General features: G+C 47.0%; 4 protein-coding genes across 8 annotated transcripts; 2 read left to right on the plus strand and 2 right to left on the minus strand.

Annotated features, from left to right (window-relative positions):
- The first annotated feature begins 612 nt into the window (after nt 1-612).
- chp2 (calcineurin-like EF-hand protein 2) lies at nt 613-6,483 on the plus strand. Of its 3 annotated transcripts, none has more exons than XM_086262501.1 (7): nt 614-852; nt 2,641-2,713; nt 3,909-3,989; nt 4,145-4,265; nt 4,354-4,404; nt 5,031-5,153; nt 5,427-6,481. In XM_086262501.1, exons 1-7 carry the CDS (start codon nt 786-788, stop codon nt 5,478-5,480), a joined length of 570 nt encoding a protein of 189 aa, XP_086118627.1. In that variant the 5' UTR covers nt 614-785; the 3' UTR covers nt 5,481-6,481. The 3 variants fall into 3 exon arrangements, with proteins under 3 accessions (XP_086118628.1, XP_086118627.1, XP_086118626.1); XM_086262500.1 differs by having other exon boundaries at nt 632-852; nt 4,141-4,265; nt 4,343-4,404; nt 5,427-6,430; XM_086262502.1 differs by lacking the exon at nt 4,354-4,404 and having other exon boundaries at nt 613-852; nt 5,427-6,483.
- On the minus strand, nt 5,372-9,556 carry LOC147315240 (claudin-1-like). The gene is made up of 6 exons (XM_086262499.1): nt 9,399-9,556; nt 8,125-8,383; nt 7,545-7,709; nt 7,016-7,097; nt 6,794-6,907; nt 5,372-6,398 (listed from the first exon to the last, which is right to left on the minus strand). Exons 2-6 carry the CDS (start codon nt 8,339-8,341, stop codon nt 6,305-6,307), a joined length of 672 nt encoding a protein of 223 aa, XP_086118625.1. The 5' UTR covers nt 8,342-8,383; nt 9,399-9,556; the 3' UTR covers nt 5,372-6,304.
- A 984-nt stretch (nt 9,557-10,540) lies between these two features.
- Nucleotides 10,541-14,809, minus strand: parlb (presenilin associated, rhomboid-like b). Its single transcript, XM_086262506.1, has 10 exons — nt 14,626-14,809; nt 13,411-13,627; nt 13,200-13,340; nt 13,071-13,119; nt 12,902-12,997; nt 12,668-12,817; nt 12,514-12,584; nt 12,214-12,315; nt 11,929-12,026; nt 10,541-11,326 (listed from the first exon to the last, which is right to left on the minus strand). The coding sequence occupies exons 1-10, from the start codon at nt 14,700-14,702 to the stop codon at nt 11,188-11,190; spliced, it is 1,140 nt and encodes a 379-aa protein (XP_086118632.1). The 5' UTR covers nt 14,703-14,809; the 3' UTR covers nt 10,541-11,187.
- On the plus strand, nt 14,102-24,104 carry unm_sa32065 (un-named sa32065). Of its 3 annotated transcripts, XM_086262503.1 has the most exons (3): nt 14,394-14,886; nt 15,691-16,075; nt 19,511-24,104. In XM_086262503.1, the coding sequence occupies exons 2-3, from the start codon at nt 15,835-15,837 to the stop codon at nt 20,773-20,775; spliced, it is 1,506 nt and encodes a 501-aa protein (XP_086118629.1). In that variant the 5' UTR covers nt 14,394-14,886; nt 15,691-15,834; the 3' UTR covers nt 20,776-24,104. The 3 variants fall into 3 exon arrangements, with proteins under 3 accessions (XP_086118631.1, XP_086118629.1, XP_086118630.1); XM_086262505.1 differs by lacking the exons at nt 14,394-14,886; nt 15,691-16,075 and adding an exon at nt 14,102-14,383; XM_086262504.1 differs by lacking the exons at nt 14,394-14,886; nt 15,691-16,075 and adding an exon at nt 18,418-19,398.
- Nucleotides 24,105-24,847: the final 743 nt, after the last annotated feature.

Consider the following 24,847-nt stretch of genomic DNA (forward strand, 5'->3'; position numbering starts at 1 on the left):
GCTGTGCACATATATGTGGAAACTGCTCCATCTAGTGTTCATTAATGGACCGACGTGTTTATTCGGTTTGAAGATCAGAGCAGCCGTTTCCCTCAAAGCTCTGAAGCAGCTGTCACAGTTAGTTTGGATCGGTGTGTAGGGCCGGACCGACTCCTTCCTGCAGACTCAGCCTCACAGTCTTTCTCTCCGTCACACTTTACAGACTTGCTTCTATTTGATTTCATGACACAAAAATGCCTCTCTAAGCACATCTGAGCAGCAGCTGTTACTCGTCACCATTTGTACTCATTGTCTTCAGGGTCCTGGTTAGGACAGAAGTCTTTGTCTGGAGGTGGTTTCCCAGATTACGTTTTTGTGACAGGCCAACAAAAGCCTACGAGATAACTGTTTCTTCTTGCTGTACATATCAGTGCTTTGTGTGCAACCCCACTTCAGGAAATACTTGTAAACGGCTTACTCAAACAGAGTTCAGGGGGGTCTGTGCGGATGTGGGAGGGGAGGTGTGGGTCAAGCCGTCACATATCTTTGAAATAATCCTCAATCGTTCAAACTGAATTTGCTCTTTATCTCCTGCAGCAGTTATCTCTCAGAGCACAGACGTACGGTGGATGTGTTTATGGACCTCCCACTGATCAGAGTGTGGTTCTTGGCGAGCGGTGATTGGCTGGTCTGTATGTCAGCAGTGGGCGCGAGCGTACACCTCGGTCAGAGCGCAGAGATAAATTCATCGGGCTTGAACTGCAGCAACTGAAAGTCTGGGTTTACGCAGCGACACCGGCAGCAGGATGGGCTCCAGCAGCTCCAGCAGGAACAAAATCCCCAACGCCCAGGAGCTCATGCGCCAAACCGGATGTGAGTGTTTCCTGCTTTGAAGCATCTGAAGCAAGTTTGAGGAAAACTAGAGAGGAGAGAACAGACGAGCCTGGGATAAAGTTTACAGCAGTTAAAAGTCTTTAATATCTCAGGTTTTTACAACATGTATGTACAAGCACACATCGACAGGCAGCTGGGAGACATTAAACACAGCTGACCGAGGCAGGTTTCCAGCTGTGATCAGCCTGTAATTACAAGCACAGAATCTTATAGACTCAGATTTTATTCATAACTGAACATAAAAACATAACAAATGTTGAAACTGTGAACATGGTGATAAAAATATGAGCTCCTTGTGAACATGATGCAGCGACACGTCTGTAAAAGTAGGACAGGTCCATGTTTGCTCTCTAACACCAGTCTGATGGAGGATTCCAGCTGCTCAGCAGTCCTGGCTCTGCTTCGTCCTCTTACTGCTTTCATGATGCTCCAGATGTTGTCAGCTGGTCAGAGGTTTGGACTGCAGGCTCCTCTGCTCCTCTGAAGCCGTGAGGCTGTTATAGAAGCAGTCTGCAGTTCATCCGGCTCAAACACAAAGGCCTTCCTGAGAAACATCTGCATGGAGCAGATGTTGCTCTGACAACACTTTACACCTTTCAGCGCTTATGGAGCCTTTCCAGATGTGCCAGCTGACGCCCACGTACCTGAGTCCTGTCGCTGTCCTCGTCCATGCCTTTGTGTACCATCTTCTGAGCAGGATAATGCACCATGTCATAAATTCAAATCATCTCAAACTTGAACATCACGCTGAAGTACCAGCGAGGTGTACCCCTAACAACGAGCTGAACTTCAGGATGTGAACATTTTTCTTCTTTTAACCGTAAATTTAAGAAGACAATCGTTTCAGAGGCTCTAAAGGTGCTGATGGTAAAATCTGCAGCTTCATTAAAAGCTCAGCGGGGTTACGATTCACCTGCCCAGTTTAAGCTCTCTCCAAAGTGCTGAATTCAGACCAATATTTACTGTAATGTTAAATGTGTGAGCATGTGTGCCATACACCTCATACATATATTACACACTTAAATGTCTCTACACAGTCTGTTTGTTTGAACCACAAAATCAGTCATTAAATGTCAGAGTTTGGCTTAATGTCAATGCTGGGTGTGTGCGTGTACTCGTATTTCTCCCATCGTGGGGTCTTGATCTCTTTATTGGGAAAACCCCAAAACAGTTATTGTCAATAGGAAATGTGTGTGTGTGTGTGTGGGGGGGGCTCAACATCACTTTCAGCTTTCATGTGAGACTGTAACGGCGACGGTGTGAGTTGTTGCTGTTTCCCGTGTGTGAGCTCATCGTCGGCTGTTTGTGTGCGTTTCCGTGGCAACACCCTGAACTGTCCTCGCTGATAAGGACGCTGTGGGCAGATAAACACGACTGTGCTCGATGGCTGATTAAGCCCAGATGAAACATTAGTTTTTCGTAATAAGAAATATAATTACATATAATTATTATTTCTTTTACTTTGGGACCATAAGCTATTCGTTTTTGATCTTTTCTTTTTGGTTTCCTTTATTTGAATTTCTTCTCCTTTAATTTTGATGTCACAGGATTTCTGCTCAAACCTGTTCGACCCATTTGAGCGATTACATAATATATTTAATATATGCACACCCTGGATACTGCAAACAAACCTCTGGTGTATTTGAGGTATCGACATACAAGTTACTGTTGAAGACAGTCATACTTCTTCCCTCAGCAAGTATTTGCAAAGACTGACTGAGCTGTTAAAGTTTACTCTGAGTAAAGAACAAATCGTGTCTGTTTCAGTCTCGTCTGCTCATCTCCTCCGTCTGCACGACAGGTTTGAGAGTCTGGACAGAGACAACAGAGGATACCTCAGGTGTGTGGACGCACTGCTCACAATCATCATCCAGCTTAATAACAATAATGTTTTTATAGGGTTTGTTTGTTTCCCCAAAAAACATCCCAGAATGAAATAAGCCTGAAGATGAGTTTATTTAGTTTATTTAGTTTTATCCGTCTGCGTCAGAAATATGTAACACTGCTGCAGCAGCGCTCCCCCCAATCTCACAGTCACGGGAAAACATGAAGAAACAGTCATTCAAGATACTTCAAACACTTAACTCGAAACAACACAAAACAAAACAACTTTGCAAAGTTCCCAAAGATGTTTCTAGACAACCTGCCGAAACGCTGTGTGACCTGGTCAAAGACCAGACATAAACTTCATCAGGTCACTCTGAGAAACAGGAAGCTGGAGGACTAGACTCTGATCCAAACCAGTTCAACACCTTCATCTTCAGGATCTCTTTCCCTGATGTGTCCAAACATCAGCGGCCACACAAAGTGTCAACAGGATGAATTCAGAGTCACTGTTGTGACTGTGTCAGGTAACTCTTTAATGTCTGCTGGCTCCAAAGCCCGAACGCCAACCCATTTGAGATGAAGACAGAGAGCTATACTTTCATTTCATTTTGGCTTTTTGTTTAGCTTCAGGTTTTTCCAGAGCAGTTTTTTTCCTTTCAGTTTAGATTTCATTGTTTCAAAATGTTTACTTTTAGTTTTTAGTGTTATTAATGTTAGTTTTAGTCTTTTTAAGTAATAATGTAATGAGGGCATACGTGAGAGGCATGATTGAGGAAAATCGGTCCAGAAAATATAAAACTATACAACCTTTGGAAAGCAGCGACTCACAGTCCTGAGGACATTCAGCGTCCGTCAAAGTCTCATCACACAAACAGTGATAACATTTAATCAAAGTCTAAAACTTCTTCTCTATCAGAAGTTTAGTTTCTAAGTTCATGAAATCCTTTCAGGAAGTTTGTTTACGTCTAGTTTAAAATGTTTTTTCACATCTAGTTTTGATCTTTAGTTAAGTTTGAGTTAACTATAATAACCCTGCTTTAATATGACCGCTCTTAAACATCATGCAGGCTGAAAGTGAAACCTTTGCAGAAAAACAAACAGGTCGTGTTTCTTTATAAAAATCTAAAGATTTAAAACAAAGCCTGTGAGACTCTGAGGGACGTCAGTGTCCCAGAGCCTCTGACTGTCTGTCTCCTTCTGTATCGCAGCCCTGACGACTTTGAAGCGCTCGGAGGTTTGGCCATGAACCCCATCGGAGGCAGAATCATAGAAGCCTTTTTCTCCTCGGGGTACGACAGCCTGCTGTTATCACAGGAATCACTTGTTTCTGCACTGACAGAGCAAGGACTGCCACATCAACTCATTTGAGTTGCAGAGGTCTAGACTCAGGCACTGGTCAGGTGACACTGTGAAGGGTAAACAGGAAGTATTTCTCTCCAGACAGGATACCGTGGACTTTTCCTCCTTTGTCCGGATTCTGGCTCATTTCCGTCCAACTGACAGAAACCGAAACAAAGAAGGAACACAGCAAGAGCTCCCCAGCAGCAGGACCAGGAAGCTCAAATGTGAGTCCAGGTCACTTTGTTCTGTCTTTTATTTTATCTTTGCGTACAATAAAGAAAATAATGTAGAAGCTGCTCAGTTGCCTTTCAGCTGTACGATCTGGACCGAGATGGGAAGATTTCCAGAGAGGAGCTTCTTCAGGTCTGTGTCCACTTATTTGAGAGTTTTCATTTCTTCTCCTCATCGCTGACAAGTTCATAGTTCCTTCCCATGCACAGAGACTCTCCTGTGCAGTCTGTCTTTGGTGTGTGGGGCTGTCAGTCAGGTCTTCATTGTTTGCACAAATTACACACCTGCAACCAGGACGCAGGAGCTCATACTCACATTTGGCTAAGATCAGGGGTTTTTGCATGGCTGCAGAATGGAGGGAAGTGAGAGAAGAATTTTTATTTAGCTGAAAGAAAACATTACCGAGCCCCTCCTACAGTATAAAGCTAGCCCACTGGGGTGATTATTATTTTAGAAAAGAAGAAGTAGCAGGTACTTTGGCTGATCCCTTATTTCCGAAGTGTTTCCCACAGCAGATGGAGCTGCTGTGGACTTGCACTAGAGGAAAACAGTTGCTTGGCCCAGCTTGCCCTCAAAGAAATCCTCTGTGGCGTTAAGCTAGTTTTAGTTTTCTAGAATCAGAAAAATAATCGTGTGTCATCTGCATAGAAGGGTCCACCACTCGCATGTTCTTTAGTTCTGCAGAAAAACGGGTCTCGGAGAGGATTTCGATCAGCATCGTTGGTACATTATTAATACTTGTGTCCTGCGTCCTTCAGGTTCTGCGGGCGATGCTGGGGCTGCAGGTGACCGAGGAGCAGCTGCAGAGCATAGCTGAGCGAGCCATTCAGGAGGCCGACCTTGACAAAGATGATGCCATCTCCTTTGACGAGTTCAAAAAGGTGAGACTCTTACCTGCTTCATGCTGCATCTGATCAAAAATCTGGGCTCTCACACAAATACAATAATAAATGTATAAAATATACTGTGTGTGGTGGTTCAAACACCTCTCAAAGCTCACACATGATTTAGGACCAGCATTTATTTCTGTCTGAGAAACAGAAGAAGAAGAAGAAGAAGAAGAAGAAGGAGGAGGAGGAGGAGGAGGAGGAGGAGGGACTTTCTTCAAATCAAATTTATTTAAAAAATTATTGTTGTGTTCATTTGTTTTTCAGTCACTGGAGAAAATGGACATTGATACCAAGATGAGCGTCAGCTTCCTGAAATAAAGACACAACCTGCTAAGAATTGACATCAGCACAAAGATCCCAGCAGGAAACATCTGCAGGTTGAGATCAGCTCTCAAACCAAACTGGAGATCTGGTGGATAGACTGATGTTACTGCTGTGCACGCTGGGCTGCAGCTGGATTTGTAGTGTTCATCAGCGTTCCCGTGAGCCAGCACGCACACAAGCAGCACAGTGCAGTCACGCACCTGAACACACCTGCGACATGTTAACAGTCTTAAAAAGGGAAATAATAAAGTTTTATTCAAACCTTTTAATGGATCGTTTTATTTAACGTTTAATTAATGTCTGTTCATCAGTGATGTCATGAATCTAAAGGCTGAATTTGTCAGTAGGTTTCTAGCTTTGTGTGCGTTAATAAACATCTTTATTCTCTCAGTTTCATTTCACCACACGTGTTTCTTTCTCTGCAACGTCACATTTGGAAACTGCACACAGATCTGTCAGCATGATTAGTTAGATGATAGCCTTTCCTCTCTTTAATATCCTAAAAAAGGTAAACTGAAGTTAACTATAGAAAATTAATAATGTGAAATTAATTCAAACATACAGGTAAATGTGATTAATAAAAGTCAAATGTAAATGAACCACAAAGTGTTTTCAATTGAAACAGCAAAACCTAATAAATAAATTGATCTGTTGTGAAGTTCTGAGAGCGATTCCCTGTGGCGCCCTCTCTTGGACACACTTGGTACTGCTTGGCCACACAGCTTCAGGAGACCTTTTATTTGCAGTGTGATTCTGAGGCGATTCCATGTTTCAGAAAACAGCACGAGCCTAACAAAGGACGGTGGAGGTCGGTCGGTTCAGACGTAAGCCTTGGAGCCGCTGGCGTCTGAGGCCGGAGCTGCTCTGTAGATGCTCCGACCTTGGCCGGTGGTGGAGTAGTAAGAAAACTGCCTGCAGGGGAGCAGATGAAGGTTAGAGGGCGGAGCAACAGCGATGTACATGAAACAGATTCGCTCACCAACTTTTTAAACTATATACATACTTTATATAATCAGATTTGTGGTCGTCAGCTCGTCTGTTACCTGAAGTGCTCTCACCTGCACAAAAGCTTCACTAATATGCAAAACCGTCAGTTACTCAACACTCTTTGCAGCGTTTCATTTTCTTTCTTTTTCATTCTTCTTTATGATAACATCTGTACAATGAATCCTGCAGTTCCTCTAACGTCCACCAGAGGCTTCAGCAGGGACTTTACTTTAGAAATGAGCATCTTTACAGCCTGATACAAACTTAGAAGTCATTACTGAGCATTAAATAAGGAGACCACGATGGGTGTGTATGTTTACCGAGCAGGTGGGCTGGAGGGAGTAGTCTTACTGGAGCAGCAAAGCATAGATCCTCCCAGTATGGCCAGACCAGCGGCTGCCCAGCCCAGATACAGACCAGTACCCAGCTCGAACCTGCAGCACAAACTCTAAAGATTCAGCAGCAGGAACACACACACACACACACACACACACACACACACACACACACACACACACACACACACACACACTGCTGCTCACCGGACTCCTCCGTAGAGCGGGTCGTAGAAGTCGTTGATGACTCTGGCAGCGTACCAGGACACGGCGATCAGAGTGAAGAGACCTGAAGAAAAACACAGAAGCTCAGGATTCAGTTTCCAGCTGCTCGAGCTCCGGTGTCTCCACAGATCCCAGAACTTTGCAAAAGCCTCGTTTTAATCTGAATATTTTTTAGATGTTTGTTTTCAGTTAAATGAGGAATAAAGATGATTCCATCCTGAATACTGATGTGCACATGCAGCGATATCTGTCCTCTAAATATCACCATTTCTTCTTCCACAAAGAAACACTCCCCGTGAAGTTCTGATCATAACACAAACACAGACTGTATGTCGTCATTTACATGTTCTGTCTACGTCGACATTTCCTGTACGACAGCCATAATTTGAAACAAGTGAAATTGCAGCTTCCAGTTTGTGCAGGTTGAACTGCAGGAAGGAGAAACAAAACGAAAACGCTGCTTTTTTACAGGTTTGGGGTTTGTTTCTGCTCCAGTCCCGAAGCCTCGTACCCGACAGGATGAAGAGGATCCCTCCGCTCAGGACGATCTTGGCTTTGACCTGCTCGGGCGTTCTGCCGAGTTTGGTGCATTTGAGTCCCAGCACGGAGACGATGATGGAGGTCAGACCGCAGAGCAGGGACAGGATCATCAGAGCCCTGCAGGTCTGCAGGTGAGCTGCAAAGCATCATTACAGGTAAATGAACATCTTCCTCGTCGCACAGCTTTACAGTTTTTGCAGATGTCTTTTCCCTTTTTATAAACCCAGTTTATCTTGTGGGAACAAGCCATCATCTAGTTCCCACAACATTAAGCAACATTGTCCTCATGGGACTCATTAAAGTTCATGAACAAGCTGTTACTTTGTTTGGGCAGCAAAAGATAAGAACTCGCTATAAATAAGATATATGACCTCTCTTATTTCTGTCTCAGCTCTCAGGCAGAAACAGAGATGAGTTTTTTTCCAAAACTAATGCTCTCATCAATGAATGAAAAATAATTGTCCTTGCTGTGGACCTTTTCCTGTGCTCCGACTGAGCCATCATCATAACTCCATAATAGCTGCTGATGATTACGAAGCAGCCGTTCTCACCCGACAGTCCCAGCACCGTCTTGAACTTGCTGCACTGGATGGACCCCAACGAGGTGGCAGCACAGCTCATCCACAGGCCCTCGAACTGCCACTGGCTGGTGGTAACCGACTCCGACTGACTCCTCATCTTCCACACCTGGTTGGAGGTACAGCTGGACTGCAGACACCAGGACACCACGCCCAGAAACAGACCCACAATCTGCAGGCCCACCGCCATTCTGCTCAGCGTCTCCGCACACACCTGGAACACCTGGAACACCTGGAAACAGATGATTTTGAAGAAGGAGGAGGCACGAGCTGTGGAGTTTGTGGAGTTCCTCAGGGCTCTGCTCTCGGGCCGTGTGACATCTGACACCTCCATGAAGTATCAGTGACTGAAATTAAGCTGAAATTAAGCTCACCAATCAACGTAGTATTAAATGTTGTGTTTAATATTATTTTTTACTTCTTCAAGAACTCAGATAATATTCGGAGCTGATACTAAAGATATATGTGTATTTTTTCTATTTTTGTTAACAGAACATAACACAGGAAAACAGCACTCGGATCAGTGACGTGGACCAAAGTCCAAAGAGCAGCTTTGACTTCTGTGTTTACAGAGTTTACTCTGAGCTGCCTGCAGCACAGAGAGTAAATCACCGCTGATGGACGTGGTGCACGAGCTCACTGTGGGAAGATCCGAGCCAGTTTGTAAAACACAAACTCAAATGCAGGCGGTCGACTCAAAGTCAACTACGATTTCCCATCTCGGTGTGACTCCAAACACGTGTAACAGGATTTCATCAGTGATTATAGTAAAAGTATCACTGTTGGGACACTGTGTGATTTACACTCGCTGGCCACTTTATTATGTACACCCTGCTAGTACAGGTCGGACACATTTTTCCTTCAGAACTGTTCTCGCTCTTCGTGTCTCAGATTCAACGAGGTGCTGGAAACATTCCTCGGGGATTTTACATCCACGATGTGAATCTCCCATTTCCCACACCCCAAAGGTGCTCTGCTGGATTGGGATGTGGTGACTGTAGAGGCCATTTGAGCTAAAGAAACGAATTTCAGGGAGATGAACAAAGAGGACGTATCCGTCCCAGCAGAGTGTGCATCCCCACTATCGTGTTTCATTTGAAAATAGGAACTATCTGCCGCAGAGGAGACGTGGAGCTCAGTTTCACCCGTACACACCTGTCGAAACGCACACATCACCTGAGCCAGTTGTTAAAGGCTAAAGTGCAGCTAAAGGTTTGACGGCTGGAGTCTGATGGATCGGTTCTTACCGTCGGCACAGGTTTGGAGGTTGCAGAAAGGCCTTCTCCAGGGTTTGTGTCTCTGCAGGCGTCGCTCAGGTTGTGTCTGCGATGTGAAGCGCGGCGGTTTGAAGCGGGTCTGATCTTCTGAGGTCTGCTGCTGTTCAGGGTCGATGAACTCTGGGAAAGGCCAAACCGTCTCTAAACACACATCAGTATCGACATTCAGGAATCCCAGTTTCACCTCCCACCGTTTGTGATGAGCTGGTTTCAGCCGTCAAAGATAAAACCCTGCTTCTATGCAGGAGTGGGACAAAATATACCAAAAGAAGGAAACCTGTGGTTTAAAAGTCCTTCAGAGCCTTTTTGATAAACTGAAAACAGCAGGTTTCCTATCCTGCTGCAGCAGCTCTTCTCTCTGTAAGGCTTTGACATACAAGAGGACCAACAACAGGTGATCTTTTATCTGGGAAGTCCGTCCTTGCTTTAGTAAGACGACTGCAAACAAGCTGCGGTGATTTTAACGGCAAATGTTCCCTCAGGAACCAGAGGGTTCGCACACCTCGCACCTCCTTCGTCAAGTGTTTGGTTTGAAAAGCTCCAGATGTTTTCAGCTGCTGACAGATGTGGAGTTTAATACTCCGATTCTCTGGATGTGGGAATATGTTGTTTGTATGAAATAAGAACCTCTGTGCTGCTCTAAATCCCTCACAGATCATTCAGCATCACCGAGGTCTCACAGATGTGCACACTCATGTCTGATCTCAGTTGTGAATCAGGTAAAAGGTTTGAATGAGTGCATTTTATTAAAGAGACATTAAAAAAGTGCGAGTCTCTGAGCGAGGGTCGGCCTTTTCTTTAGTTTGAGGTGTTCAGTGTTCATCTCTGTCTCGTTCATCGATTTCAAAAACCAAAATAATGTGTCACAAGCTCTGGTGTGCTGCGCTTCAGCTGCTCTCCTCTCTGCGTGCTGTTGGTTTGTAACAAAGAATGAGTGTGAAGCTCTGCCGTCATTATCAGACCACTGCTACACGACTGTGGGAACAGGTCCCTACAGCTGAACAAAGACTGCATCAAGACAACGGCTATAAAGGAGCTGTTAGTATTTTGTTTACTTGTTGCTGTATTGTTTTTGGTCCCTTTGTTTTAAACTTTGAATAAATCTCAGAAAATCAGGTTTTGATCAGTTTATTTTTCCACAACACAAATATCATCGAGTCTATTTTAAGAAAGTTAAACCCACGAGCATCACAGGGCTTTATTAAAGCTGTGAGCCAATCGCAGCAGGCGTATGACGCTCTCCGTGACGACCCTTCAGATCGCGCTCTGACACCATCAGTCTGATCTGTTGGTGGACTTCAGCCTGTTTGGCAAACACGGTGTTTGTTCAGTCGTCCGGTTCGTTCTGCAGCAGCAGCCAGACTCTAGTTTCAGACACGGCGTCCTGATGGGGTTTGAAGTTTCACCTGAGGTAGGTGGAGCTCTTTAAGAATCCCTCAGTTGTCTTTTTAAATCTTTTACAGATTTTTGAGGCAAAAAGTCCCTCTGACTGGTTCTGTCTGGGCTGTTTGTCACACGATCAGCCGACAGGTCGTTGCTGTAAACCTCTGTGCCACGTTTGTCTTTGTCTCTGATCAAACTGTAAACAAAAGCAGGCGAGGAGACAACAATGGAATCGTTCATGTTTTATAAATACAAGTACGAGTCTTTACTTCGACTCCGGCCTGTGCCCGGGCTCCGTGATTCTCTCTGTACATTTTATACATCTTTACATGTTACGTTAGCATTTTATTTCCTTCATTCTCTGCGTTTCAGCGTCCTAAATGGCGCCTCCTCGGTCCCCTCCGCCGCCGCCTTCTCCTCCTCCCGGTCCCCTTCGAGTTCTGAAGTCGTGCCAAAGTTTGACGAAAGGTTCTCGGTTCTTCCAGATCAACTCGTGGCCGAACAGAACGTACCAGCTGAGGAGAGAAGAACAAGTCTGATTAAAAACACGTCACTGCAACGTCGTCACAAAACAGAATAAATCAGTTTTCCAAATATTTCAACGTCCAAAACACGTCAGCGAGGAGGCCCTGGTCCCGCTGCACCTCCTCGGCGGGCTCCCTTTCTACAGCTCGTGTCTACAGTCTCGCTCTTTTCTTCACTCAGGAACACAAACAGGAAATCGACAGCTTTGCCTTCACACTTCCGCTTCTACCTATTAACCATCTGATCCAGAGAGGTCAAACATAAGTCCCAGGGACCAGAATCGGCCCGGAAAAGACTGCAGTCTGGCTCTGGAAAATGTCAAGGAAGCCATCAATTTTGTACTTTTAATTGTATTTCCACATTTTACAGCTGTTCCTATGGATACAGACGTCGCCCACGGCCACTCACACTAAACCAACGTGATTAAGTAATTAAGTTCAACAATTAAGTGACAGAAAAGCTGTTTTTTTTCCCACCATCTAATATAGAAAATTACTGTAAGAAGGTAAAAAAAAAAACTTCTCTGTGAATTAACAAAGAAAATTAAAAATGAACCTTTATAAATAAAAAATCGACTAACTTGCTAACTTACATTCCAAACATGGCTCCTCCTAAATGAGCAGCATGGTCGAAAAACCTCCATCCAAGCACCAGGCCTGCGGTATCCATGGCAACGATGGCCTTGAGAGCCTGCAGACAGACACGGAAACAGAGCGCGAGTTCAGTCAGGTCAAAGCCAGCAGCAGGAGCTGAAGCTCAGGTGGGTTTCAAAGCAGCTTGCAGATGTGCAGCAGCTGCAGGTGGGCTGATGCAGAAGATGAAAAAGAGATCTCTGTCCAGGTAGACTGGGCGAGGAGAGGGGTGGGCGGGGTCTTACGTTGCCAGCGGTGAAGGTGAACATGGGGAGGAAGATGATGGCCAGTTTGGCTTCAGGTATTTTGGTACAAACAGCAGCGAGGACGGTCATGATGGCGCCAGACTGAAAACAGAAACAGGAACTTCAGGCTGTTTATTTATTGAGAACATTTACAGACGTCCACCAAAGAAAATCACTCAAAAGAATCACATCAGTGTGTTCGCACTGACCTCCTAAAATCTACACGTCCTCTAAAATAAAACCATAAAACAGACGTGACTCTGAGCGAGGTACAGTTTGACCTGTGAAGCAGTCACTCACCGCTCCGAGAGATGGGCCGAACCTCCCCGTGGCCATCTTGCACACATAACTGACAAACGTAGAAATAACACCTGAAAACGGAAGAAATAAAATCAACGTCACACTCATAAACAAACACAGATAATCTCAGAGATTACACCACAGTGAAAAGCACCTGCCGACAGGTACACGGCCATGAACTGCTCTCGGCCCAGCATGGAGACGGCGCTGGTGGAGAAGCTCCAGAGGACGTACATGTTGGCCGCCATGTGGAAGAACGAGAAGTGACTGAAGGCGGAGAGAATCATGGGAGAGCACAGAGTCCCTGCGGGGCAACAACAAACAGCCACAGTTACAGAGGCTCAATCGGAGACCCTGAACGAATCGTGGCGGCGGTGGCGAGACTCACTGGAGGCCGGATTGGCGGTGAAGTATCTGATCATGAAGCGCTGCAGAGACGGCACTCTCCAGCAGCAGAACACGATGGCGTTAGCAGCAATGATCCCTGGGAAAAAAGAAATTCAATCCAGCAACCCCCATGTGAAAGTTCAGCGCTTTGCTCGTAAGCACTGACTCACCTGTTACCGTCCTCTGGCCCTCGCTCAGGCTGTTCCACCATTGGTTGATCTAAAACACAGACAGCCAATTAAGACTCAGATCAAAGTGTGGGTGGAGCCTGGTTACAGGTGATGACGTCGAACCCTCACCTCTTTGCGGATGTCTCCTCGTTTCTGAGGTCGCACCTTCTCCAGCCAATCGGCTCGCAGCTCGTCAAAGTAGCTCTGCACTCGAGACTTGAGGGACTCGTACTGCCAGATGGCCGCCGAGCCGAAGGAGCAGCCTGTAAACTGACATGGAGTCAACACCTGTCCGTGACATCATCAGCGGCGTCATCGCCACCGAAACAACATCACCTACCCCGATGGTAAAGACGAGCGGCCTGACGAGCCGGCCGAAGGCGCGTGGGGGACTGGGTGGAGCTTGATGGTCCCAGTGAGGAGCGGGGGTCCGGCGCTGTGCCGCGGCTTCAGAGGATTCGCTGTGGGCAGGGCCTAACTCCTCTTCCACCTTCTTGGACTCGGGTTTCCTTGCAGCTTTCCTGAAGCCGCATCTCTGCTGGAAGCTTTGAGGCCACCTGGTGGACAGACGAGGAATCACAACTGTGAGAAAAAAGTTCTCTTTAATGAAGCGCCAGCATCCTCCTGCCACAACCACAGACAGGAAGCACAACAAAAAATGTTGTTTCCTGTCAAAAGGCAAAAATAATTAAATGAAAAAATCATTAATAAATAACCAAAGGAACAAAGTTGTATCGAAGAATCTACATTTATTACTGACGCTCCACACACACAGGAAAGGCGATGGTAATTTCTGGAGATTTGATTGGTCAGTAGGTGGTGAGCAGGTTGTGTTCACAGCACAAGTTACCATGGTGAACTCCTGCTTCACAGTACAGACTTCTGCCAAGGACCCGACTCAATTCATCTTCCCGTGATTAGATAAAACCTTCCCGCTGAGAGTGGGTGCACTTTCTTTTTATCATGCACCAGTGTGTCAGAGTATAAACATCCTGCCAACCTTTTAATTATCTAAGGATTAGCTGCTGTCTCCTTTTACCAGCCGGCCTCAGACTGAGCAACAATCCCAAAAACATTTTTACCACAAACGTCTGGTTTTATGTCACTGAATCCATTTAGTAACTTTTGGTCATTGGAAGGGTCCGAGTGGACTGCTTGTGGATTATAAATAAAGCCACCTAAAGCAGCACAGGTCAGCTGGCCACAGGAGATTAACCCCTGGGTTTTAGGGCACCGACGGAAGCAGCGTCCCTCTGCACTGAGCCGGAGGGAGGACCTGAAAGAGCTTCGGAAGAACTGCATGTAATGGGCATGTATGTAAGGGGGCACACTGGGGTGTTTAAATAGGACAAACAGCTTTACATCACCGGATAATTAGATAAACACACAAACACACCCAGGCAGCTCCCCGCTTGTTAGCAGCGGCTAACGTTAACCTGCTAACAGCCCGTTGATTCTAAACTGTCCTTGAAGCTAACGGAGCTAACTCCGACAGCAAGGATCTGTCTGTTTGTAACCCGGGACGGGCTGCTCGCCCCCGCCTGTGGGGACTGACCTGCCACCCCTCACGGAGCTCCGTAAGCCTTCATCTCCGGTCAGTCTGAGCAGGACGGAGCAGCTCCTCCACGCCATATTGGATCCCGGTGACCCCGACAGGTCGGCCGAAGGGCCGCCTAGCAGTTGTTCATTTCCGGGTCACCAAGGAGCTCCGGCACCGTCAGCGACGCCCGCAGGACAGAGGCGGATACTGCACACAATTGAATCAACAAAACAAAATCCTCAACACGAAGCACAACATCCGCCTGTGACCTTCAAGGTAAAACGCTGCCAAAGTCAATACAACGAAATTTGATATTTATTTTCAGAGTGAAACACAAAAAATGCAAATGAGTGTCAGAGGAATAATACAAAAGTGTTCTGGTACTAATTTTTAAGAACAAGGTATGAAGATGAAGATATGAGAAAGAGTGGTTGAGAAGAAGAGAAATGGCGATCACTGAGGAGCAGTGTACTTTAAGAGTGTTGATGGAGAAGTATAGAGAAGGTCAGAAGGTGATGAACTGTGGATCTTTGTGGTCTTTGTGGATCTACAGAAAGTATGTGATGAGAGTATGGTATAGGTGGATGAGACTGTAGAAGAGAAGAAGAATGAAAGTAAATAGAAGCAATGAGCAGGAGAAAGGTGGAAAGGTGAAGAGAAGTATGGAAGATAGATACCCGGGAGTCAACCACCCAAAGGAAGGGTCAGTGCACAGGAGAGGTGGTAGAAGTAGAGGTTGCAGGCGGGGTGGAGTGAAAGGAGACAAGTGTCTGATATGACCGATACGTACGACAGAAAAATAGCACCAAGAGTGAAAGAGAAGGTTCAAAAGATGATAGTGAGACCTGCTGTGATGCATGGTTTGGAGATGGATGTTGAAGGTGGAGCTGCCAGAAGGAAAACAGAAAAACCTCTGAGGTGATCCATGAATACAGTGGAAGACATGGGGTTGGTGTGACAGAGGAGGGTGCTGGGATAGGTGGGTGGGTGAGATGGAAGCAGATGGTGAACGCTGATAATAATATAATATAAGATAAGATAAGATAATACAATTTAATTAGGGGGCATTTATTTTGAAAGCGCTGAGTGGCGGAAGCGGGGCAGGTTTCCGGTGCTTGTGTTCACTGTGGAGTGGCTCGCCTTGGCTCGGTTCGGTTCGGTCCGCGACAGAGGAGCAGCTGCAGCGTGGGCAGTGCAGAACCAGCGTGTGACCGCGGAGGAACCATGGCGGCCCCTGCTCTCTCCGGCCGGGCTGGCTCGTCGGGCAGCCTCGGGAACAGCCCCACCATGGCTGCCGGGAGGCTGCCGCACGGCGGCGGGCCCGAGCTGGACTTCAGGTCGGCGGCCCGCATGGAGGATCTGAACCGGCTCATCCAGGAGTTCAGCAAGCACGACCAGCGGGAGTACGACGACCAGCGGGCTCTGGAGATCCACACGGCCAAGGACTTCATCTTCTCCATGCTGGGTGAGGAAACGCACGCACACACACACGCACACACCAGGCTGCGGTAAACATCCTCGGACTCCACCTGATTATTTCAGCTGGTGTGAGCGCGGAGCTGCAGGGGTGATCCAGATGTGCAGAGGCTCAGGTGATGCACATCTGCTCCACCTGGACCGCATTAGGGATCGCATGCATCCTCTTAGCCTCTCTTCTTCTCGTTTCTTGGTTTAAAACGAACATAAAAGTGTAGCTGAGCTTCTCCAGGTGCTGCACAAATACGGAAATACTAAACACAGACGACACTAACACCACCCTCAGTGCAAGGTGAAGCCCACTACAATCCCAGCCTCATCCACACCTTCAAATATATTAAAAACAAACAAATCTTCACTAATATTAAACTTCCAGGACTCCGACCAGCAGGTGTTTTTTCCGCACATAGCGCATCAGTGAGGAACAAATGTGCTCAAATATATTTAAAATTGTCAGATTAAATTCTGCCAAATTAGTTGTCCGAATTTCTTTTACAGCGAGAAATAAATCATCCGTTTTTTCCCCAAACATCACCCCGTGGGGCAAATGAAAAGATTCCAGTTCCTCTGACGTCCAGCAGAGGCAGCAGTGAGTCAGTCCCCCATAGACTCCCATGTTAAAACTGTACAGCAGAAATAAACATGATTGCAGCCTGATACACAAACTGTTTGTCTCTGTGGATAATGTCCTCCTTCGTAACACCTGTACAGTAGAAGAAAGTTTTTAGGGTTCACCTGGTTAAACTGTAATAAGGCTTAAAGTTTATATGATTAGGGGCGTGGCCTCTTTGACTGATGGGTGGATGATGACACAGGTGGCTGTAGCTGCTAGCTGACTGCTCAGCTTCACCTGAACTGGACCTCTGGACCGTGTTTGTGCTGTTGGAGCCTTTTGGAACATTTTCAATGTGTCACGTGACCAATAACATGGCTGCTGTGAGGTTACTGTAGTAACAGCTCATCCACGAAGGCGGAGCTCCGGTCCTGCTAGGGGAAATTCTTGGATTTTAGCATGTAGGATTTCTGCGGCACAACCAGGAAACTGATTTGTTGTGTGCACATGTGTGGAAATTATTTCATTTTATTCCCAATATTGGTGCAGGATTTGGAAAAATTAACTGTGTGAGGGGACGACGCATCTGTTGACCTTTGTGTTGAGCACTCTCTTTGATTGGTTGGTGATTTCAGTGCATGTGTACAAGCTGGCGCACCGCGCTGAGCTGATGTCAGATGATTTGCGTCAGCGTCCTCCGTCTCATTTTTCTGGCCTTCGTGCTTTGATTATCCTGCAGTTTGCTGTGTGTTTGCAGGTGGCTGAATAATTTAGTTGTGTTGCTTTGTGGTGCAGACGCACAACACTCCTTGTGAATGCGTGTTTAGTTCACATCACTCGTGCTAAATCTGACTCTCTTAGAGGAGCTCTTCAGCTTCTGCCGTGCTGAATATTGTCTCGATGGCCTGTATGAGGTCACTGCGGTCAGGTGCAGGGAGGAGCTGTGATTGGCTCATGCAGGTGCGTGCTCAGTGCTCATTTAAGGAGCTCTTGATTCTGATGGTGGAGCGTGCACTTTCTGTATCGCTCGATGATGTTCGTTAGAACACGGGCACGAAAATCCAGATTAAAATCCAATGAATCGCTCCGCACAGTGTTTGTTTTTGTTTATTTATTCAAGAGTTTGTTTACAAACAGTTGACAGAGTTTGAAAATAAAGAAAATTATTTTCATTAGATATTTCTGTATACTCTGTTTGTATTAACATTTACTTTTTTTTATTAAATGATGATCTAATGTTTGACTTTGTTTCTCTGTAACATTTGAAGCGTTTGATCAGAAATAACATTTTAGTTTATTACGTTGACCTTTGAATTTATTTGAATTGCTCTACAGCACATTTGTTGTGTTTAGCATTTTGAAGATATGCCAAGATATAAATGGTAAATATGTCTTCACATTTCACTTAGGAGAAAAAATGAACCTCACACAGCTTTAATATCTGACATAAATCAGGAATTACAAGGTTATAATTAAAATTTTGAAGGCGGTGGGGCCCTAACCTTTCAAAATAAAAGGCCACAAATCTGCTGAGAGGACTCAGCTCATCATAACTGAACCTGAGAGGAAGTGCGGAGGATGGAGTGCAGGAATGCGAGTTTGATAATGACGCTGGAGCGCCTCCAAGATCTGGATGTAAAAAGACTCTCTCACACACACACACACACACACACACACACACACACGACAAAGACAGAATCACACACAGAAACTGCAGAAATGTCCATCTGACAGAGCCGCACACTCACATTAGTGTTCATTTTCTCAGATGTACTGACAGTCTGCCAGCTCGCACACGGCGCCTCCTCACAGAAATAACAAGCGTTCCAAAATGTCCCAACAGGAAGCGGCGCTCCATCCTGTCTTCACAGCTCGCTCACTGTTTGCAGCTCACAGACAGACCAAAAGAAAAGCGATGAGGCGGTTTTATGCTCCAGATTTAATCAATCCAATCAATAAAAAAGGAAAATCAGTCAGGAATTATAAAGTGAGTGTGAGACGTTCATTCAAAGACAGTGTGTATTTGCAGGATCGTCTCTGTACCGAGGTAACGAGCAGCCCCCGAGCTGAGTTCATCTGATTTATTTGAAACTGTTTCTGAGAGACGGACTGCGTGCGTCCAAACAACCGCAGCGCAGGAATGCAGTCGACAGCCAGGAAGTGTGTGCGCCTCTTCTTTAAACTCAGCAGAGCGGAAAACTCGTCCAGGCCGGCCCGGCCCGACCGATGGGGCTGAACGCAGTGACCCGTCGGGGCTCACGCGGTCCGCTTCCAAACACAGCGAGCTTCAAAAATAGACCTGACATGAAAGGAACTGGAAAACAGGAGGGCCAAACTGGACCCGATCCAGACTGAGCTGGACACAAACGAAGCAGACTTCGTTAAAAGCTCACCTTAACATCAGCCTCGTCTGTGAAAGCAAAAACCAGACTGGACGAATCGGCAGAGCCGCCGGTCAACGTTAAAGAATTTAATTACAGCAGGGGGAAGCTTTTAAATCGATGTTAGTCGAACTTTATCCAGATACGAATGAGTTGCTTCTGACGTCAGTCTATCTTGTAAGCAGACGTGCCCGGACCTGCCCTCCTCGGCCACGACCTGCAGCTCATCTGGAGGAACGTTGCGTCGTTCCGCCAATCAGTCAAGAGATTGGATCTCTGCAGTGCATCCTGGGGGTTCCTCGGGGTCTCCTCCCAGGTCCACATTCCTGAGGTCAGCCACAGCCATCCTGGTCAGATACTGAACCCGCTCAGCTGGCTGTAAGACGAGTATCTCGAGGCCTAAATCCTGACCCCCGGTTACACTTGTGTGCGTGGTGCTCGTTTTTACACATAATCTTTATCTGATCCTTTTTGTCGTCCTCTGTTTCAGGAATGGTCCAGAAGTTGGACCAGAAGCTCCCCGTGGCCAACGAGTACCTCCTCCTGTCAGGAGGCGTTCGGGAGGGCGTGGTGGACATGGACCTGGACGAGCTGAGCGTCTATGCCCGCGGCACAGACTACGACATGGACTTCACCCTGCTGGTCCCTGCGCTCAAACTCCACGACCGCAACCAGCCGGTGACCCTGGACATGAGACACTCGGCGCTGGGCCACTCCTGGCTCAGCCTCCGCCTCTTCGACGAAGGAACCATCAACAAGTGGAAGGACTGCTGCACCATCGTCGACCACATCAACGGCACCACCAACTACTTCTTCTCCCCAACACTGGTGGCTGACTGGTTCTACCAGTCCATCTCCTTGGTGCTGCTGGAGGTGCAGAAGAAGCCGCAGAGAGGAATGCCAAGGGTGGAGAAGGTGGAGCGGAACGGCACAATCATCTCCGTCATCCTGGGCGTCGGGAGCAGCCGGATGCTCTACGACATCGTCCCCGTGGTGTCGTTTAAAGGGTGGCCGGCTGTTGCCCAGAGCTGGCTGATGGAGAATCACTTCTGGGATGGGAAGATCACCGAGGAGGAGGTGATCAGCGGCTTCTACCTCGTCCCCGCCTGCTCCCACAAAGGCCGCAAGGAGAACGAGTGGCGCCTGTCGTTCGCCCGCAGCGAGGTGCAGCTGAAGAAGTGCATCTCGTCCAGCCTGATGCAGGCGTACCAGGCCTGCAAAGCCATCATCATCAAGCTCTTGTCCCGCCCCAAAGCCATCAGCCCCTACCACCTCCGCAGCATCATGCTGTGGGCCTGCGACCGCCTCCCCGCCAACTACCTGGCGCAAGACGACTTCTCCGCCCACTTCCTCCTGGGCCTGATCGACGACCTGCAGCACTGCCTCGTCAACAAGATGTGCCCCAACTATTTCATCCCTCAGTGCAACATGCTGGAGCACCTGTCGGACGAGACGGCCATGCTGCACGCCCGCAAACTCTCCTCCGTGCGCTCCGACCCAGCCGAGCACCTGCGCACCACCATCGAGCACGCCAAGGCCGCCAACAGGCTGACGGTGGAACTGCAGTGGCGGGGCAGCACCAACAACCTGCCATCGCCGCAGTCCGACGCCGGCGGAGAGAACCAGCCCGACGACCGGCTGGCCAAGAAGCTTCAGCAGCTCGTCACGGAGAATCCGGGCAAATCCATCTCAGTCTTCATCAACCCGGACGACGTCACGCGGCCGCACTTCCGCATCGATGACAAGTTCTTCTGAGACTGACTTCCTCCTCCCTCTCAGCCTTTCTCCTCCTCGCCTTGTCCCCACCTCCTCTGAAACTTTGTTTTTTTAATTTTTTTATGTTTCTCTGCCACAGAGTGAAGTGAGGTGATCGTCTTGTCGTGTCTGCCACAATTTTTTTATTTTTTATTTTTCTATTCCCGTCCCCACCTCCTCCTCTTTCACTGTGTGCCCTGTGGTTTTTACCTGCTGAATGCCTTTTACACACAGCTGCACAGCAGCAGGTTGTTTTACAAATGAAGGAAGAGATGGAAGTCCACCTTCGGCCGGCTCTGCTGCTCCAGTGTTCGTAGTTTGTAGTTCAATATAATTATCAGGGATCCTGGAAATGAGACGAGTCCACCAACTCCTGAAATCGTGACGTGTGTCTCACGCCAGACTCGCTGTTGTTTAAATTTGGCGCTGAAGCTCTGACGGCAGAAACGATGTGAAAGCGAGGAGCCGGGCTAAAATCAGCTGCTTTGATACGAATGTGGGAATTTCAGTGCTGGCGTGGCCAAAGCCTCAGTTTTTATTTCATTTTTACTTTTCTGTGATATAGTGAAGAACAATCAAAGCATAAATAAATAAATCCTATTTCTGCAAAGACTCAGCATTTCCACTGTTCACCCGTGCTCTTCAGGCCTTCTGCAGTTCTCATGTTGGACACCAGCCGAATTCTGATCGATGGAGATCTGATCCTGAGCTTTTCAGTTTGTGGACTTCAGCTGTTCCACCTGCTCCTTAAAGACCAGACAAACTAAAACTCCTCAAAGACGAATTTCTCCCAACGATTTAGGAAGAATTCGGTGACAATCTGTTTGTTTTCCAGCACGATGAAGCTCCAAGTTACACGCCTCAGGTGATTACTGAGGCTCAGAGATCATCACATTCATATTTGGATCCGTGCATGGATCATTGATGAGGCAGGACTGCATTTGTCCAGCAGAGAACTGCAGGAGTCATGAAGGTCGGTCTAAATGCTGACCAGTGCAGAAAAACTGAAGCGAGCGTCAGCTGCTCTTCACCTCCACGCGCTCGTTCCTCGTGATGACACGAGTACGAGGTTTTCATAATTATGAGCAAGTTACTCAAAATATCTAATGACTCGTTTTCCAAACCAAACAGCAAGTTTTCGCAGCAGCTCGGCGTCGAGCATTTCAGAGCTCGCTGATCGGACGGCGGACGCTTTCAGGAGCTGCGGACAGCCTGAAGTCTCACATCGAGGAGCAAAAGCAGCAGAGCTCGGACGAAGGTGGATTTTGTCCCTCTGAGGAATGTCTTAGTCCCACCGCGGGACGACGATGATGGTACTAACGTCTTAGAAACTAACTGTAAAAAGGAACAAAGTGACTGAACTCTGACATGTGTGGGCAGAAGGAGGAACAGACTGACGATGGTTTGTCGACTACTTTTCGTCTGATTTTGCACAGAATGTAAAAAAAACAAACACCGCCGTGTTTCCTCTCGATGGCGGACGCCGTGTCCTCCTCACTGTCGAATGACGGTATATCATATCAGTTGATGGTGACACTTTACCGACGCGTGGTCGCAGTGCACGCTGTAGATGTTCTCATTAACCGGCAGAGCTGCAGTGATTGTGATTGGTCCAAAGACGCAGCTTCCCCTGATGGAGTCGGCTGAGCTGCCGGTTGGTGTTGCATCTCGTTCGCGCTCGCAGGCTCACGTTCTGACAGACGCCCTGGATCCCGTGTAGTTTGCAATGTTTTCCCAGTTTTCCTCATTTCAGTTTGTTTTGATGAGCTTGAGCGTAGTCCAGAATCCTTCCAGACATTCCAGGGTCCAGATCCAGACGGATGGCGTAGCTCGTGGTCCTGATGGGGGCGTGGTGGGTTTTGGGCCTGTGCGTGTGAGCGAGGCGTAACAGTTTGGGACTTGAAGCTCACAGCAGCGTTTCTGTTTACTGCTCAGGTTAATCTGCTGCACGGCGACCGCAGTCAGTAACGTGTCACTTCCGGCTCGATATCACCGGCCTCGCTCGCCACTTCCTCTTTCTCCATCTTGTTTGTTTTGATCACTATTTAATAAGCTTCACTGTAACTTAGTTTATTATTTCTAACCTGACCGATGTTTACTCTGCAGCTGCTTCTTAGTGTTTGGATGTCGAGGGTTCGACTCCCCTTCAGCGCCGCCAGCTCGCCACGTGATCGTCGGCCTTTCAGGTCGCTCACAAAACATTGGGACCAAATCCCGATTGGGACTTTTTACACTCCAACTGTAGGTGGAGGTTTGGTGTGATGGAGCTCCAGGCTGGTTTCTGGCACAGTTACTGTGCAGTAAGCGAACGCTGTTTGGCTCCAGAAACCACCGATTATGTGGCGAGCCTCAGTTTGGAGCTCAGGCAGCTTGGCTGCGGGATGTGTCTAATGAGATGGTGCTGTGATGTCATTACCACCACCTCTACAAGGGTTTTTTTGAGGGGCACAAATCATCACAGATTTAGCCACATGACCATCAGACACTGTGGTGTCGTGTTTATATACAAGGAAAAGAAAAATGTGCTTCATCTCAGCTTCAGCCTCGGTGAAACCTAAATATTGATTACAGAGTCAGAGCCTGTGCTCAGCTCTGATTGGACAGCTGAAGCGCGACTGCAGTCAGCACTAATGCGAGCAGCTCACTACAGCTTAAAAACACTAAAGCAGATATTTTTGATCTCCTGACGTAAACGAGCATCGGCGACATCTGCCGCCTTCAGGATGCGACTGCGCGCCGGCGTGTTTGAGCCGCAGCTGGTTGTGCCGAAGGTGAGTCGTCCCAGGTTTGTTCTGTTTTTTTGTCAAAGTCTGAAACATTTCCAGGAAAATGCAAAAAACCAGAAAAAGAATCTGCAGACGTCTGCAGACAATGCGATCTCCATATCCTCATCCTCAAGTGCAATTAGTGAACACAGAACAAGTACACACTTATACAAACGCACATATACGTCATGTAGCATTAAGACACTGAAGTAAGTTAAAGCTGAACGGTACACTGCTCTGCCGACCCCACAGACCCGCACTGACACTCCCACTCAGAGGTTTTTCACACCATCAAAGTGCCGCACCACGCTCTCCTGCTCGGTGGAAATGTAATCAGTGTGTTCTTCTGAGCTCCGTGACTTTTGACCTTACTGCTTTCTCTATTTGTTGAGAACCTTTTGACTGTGAGTTTTTATTTTTCTGTACCTCGCTGCTCTGCTTTGTTATGACGATGGATTTCTTTATGCAACGTAGACGTGGGTGGGTGTATCCCTTCAGATGGCAGCTCCTCCCCATCTGTGAAGGCTCTTCGCTGGATTTCACTATAAAGTCTTTTAAGCTGAATTTCTCTCTACGTCCTCAGTGAGTCTTTCTCAAATTTACATCTAAAGTTCTCAATAAAATGAAACCTTAGTTTACATTTCATGAAAGGAAAAACAGTTAATGAAGTTCTGCATCAACTTCAGTTCTTAATAAGTGTAACTGACATCTCGGTGTCATCAGAAAAGTAAATTAAACTGCAGAATATGAGCATCAAACCTTGGAAAGTCTCGCCTCCACAGAGTAAATCAGGCTGTCATCTGCACAGCGATCGATTCTGTTGAAGAGTGGCTGAGAAGAAAAACACTCCAGAAGTGAATCTGGGGCGGCGCCACTCAGATTACGATTGTCTGCAGTTTTAGGGAACAACAAGAAAATTCAAGATTTGGTCAACAAGGCCTCACGATTGAACCCTGGATTGTGCCACTTCAGTTGACTCATTAGCTCATGTGATTTGTTTTACAAAATTTGCATTGCACAGATTTATTTATCTTAATTATACTACAGTTAGAGACCAGAATAAAGACGGGAGGCCTCAGGATCAAACATCGAACCTGCTATTGGATTTGTGGTTGACATTTAAGTTAAACAGGGAGCTGTTTATTTATTAGTAAAGTTTGTTGGACCATAGAAGAAGAAGGAAATGTCTTTATCATCTGCGTAGTTCTCAGATATGAGAGCCCAGAACTAATTCTTAGGCTACGTCCACACGTACCAGGGCATTTTTGAAAGATTTTTCTATGCGTTTGCACCTTTCGTCCACACGT

Source organism: Aulonocara sp. 'chitande type north' Nkhata Bay, linkage group LG14, assembly GCF_057382095.1.
Source record: "Aulonocara sp. 'chitande type north' Nkhata Bay isolate Kocher_YH1m ecotype deep benthic linkage group LG14, A_spYH_male_GT1.1, whole genome shotgun sequence".
NCBI classification, from domain to species: domain Eukaryota; kingdom Metazoa; phylum Chordata; class Actinopteri; order Cichliformes; family Cichlidae; genus Aulonocara; species Aulonocara sp. 'chitande type north' Nkhata Bay.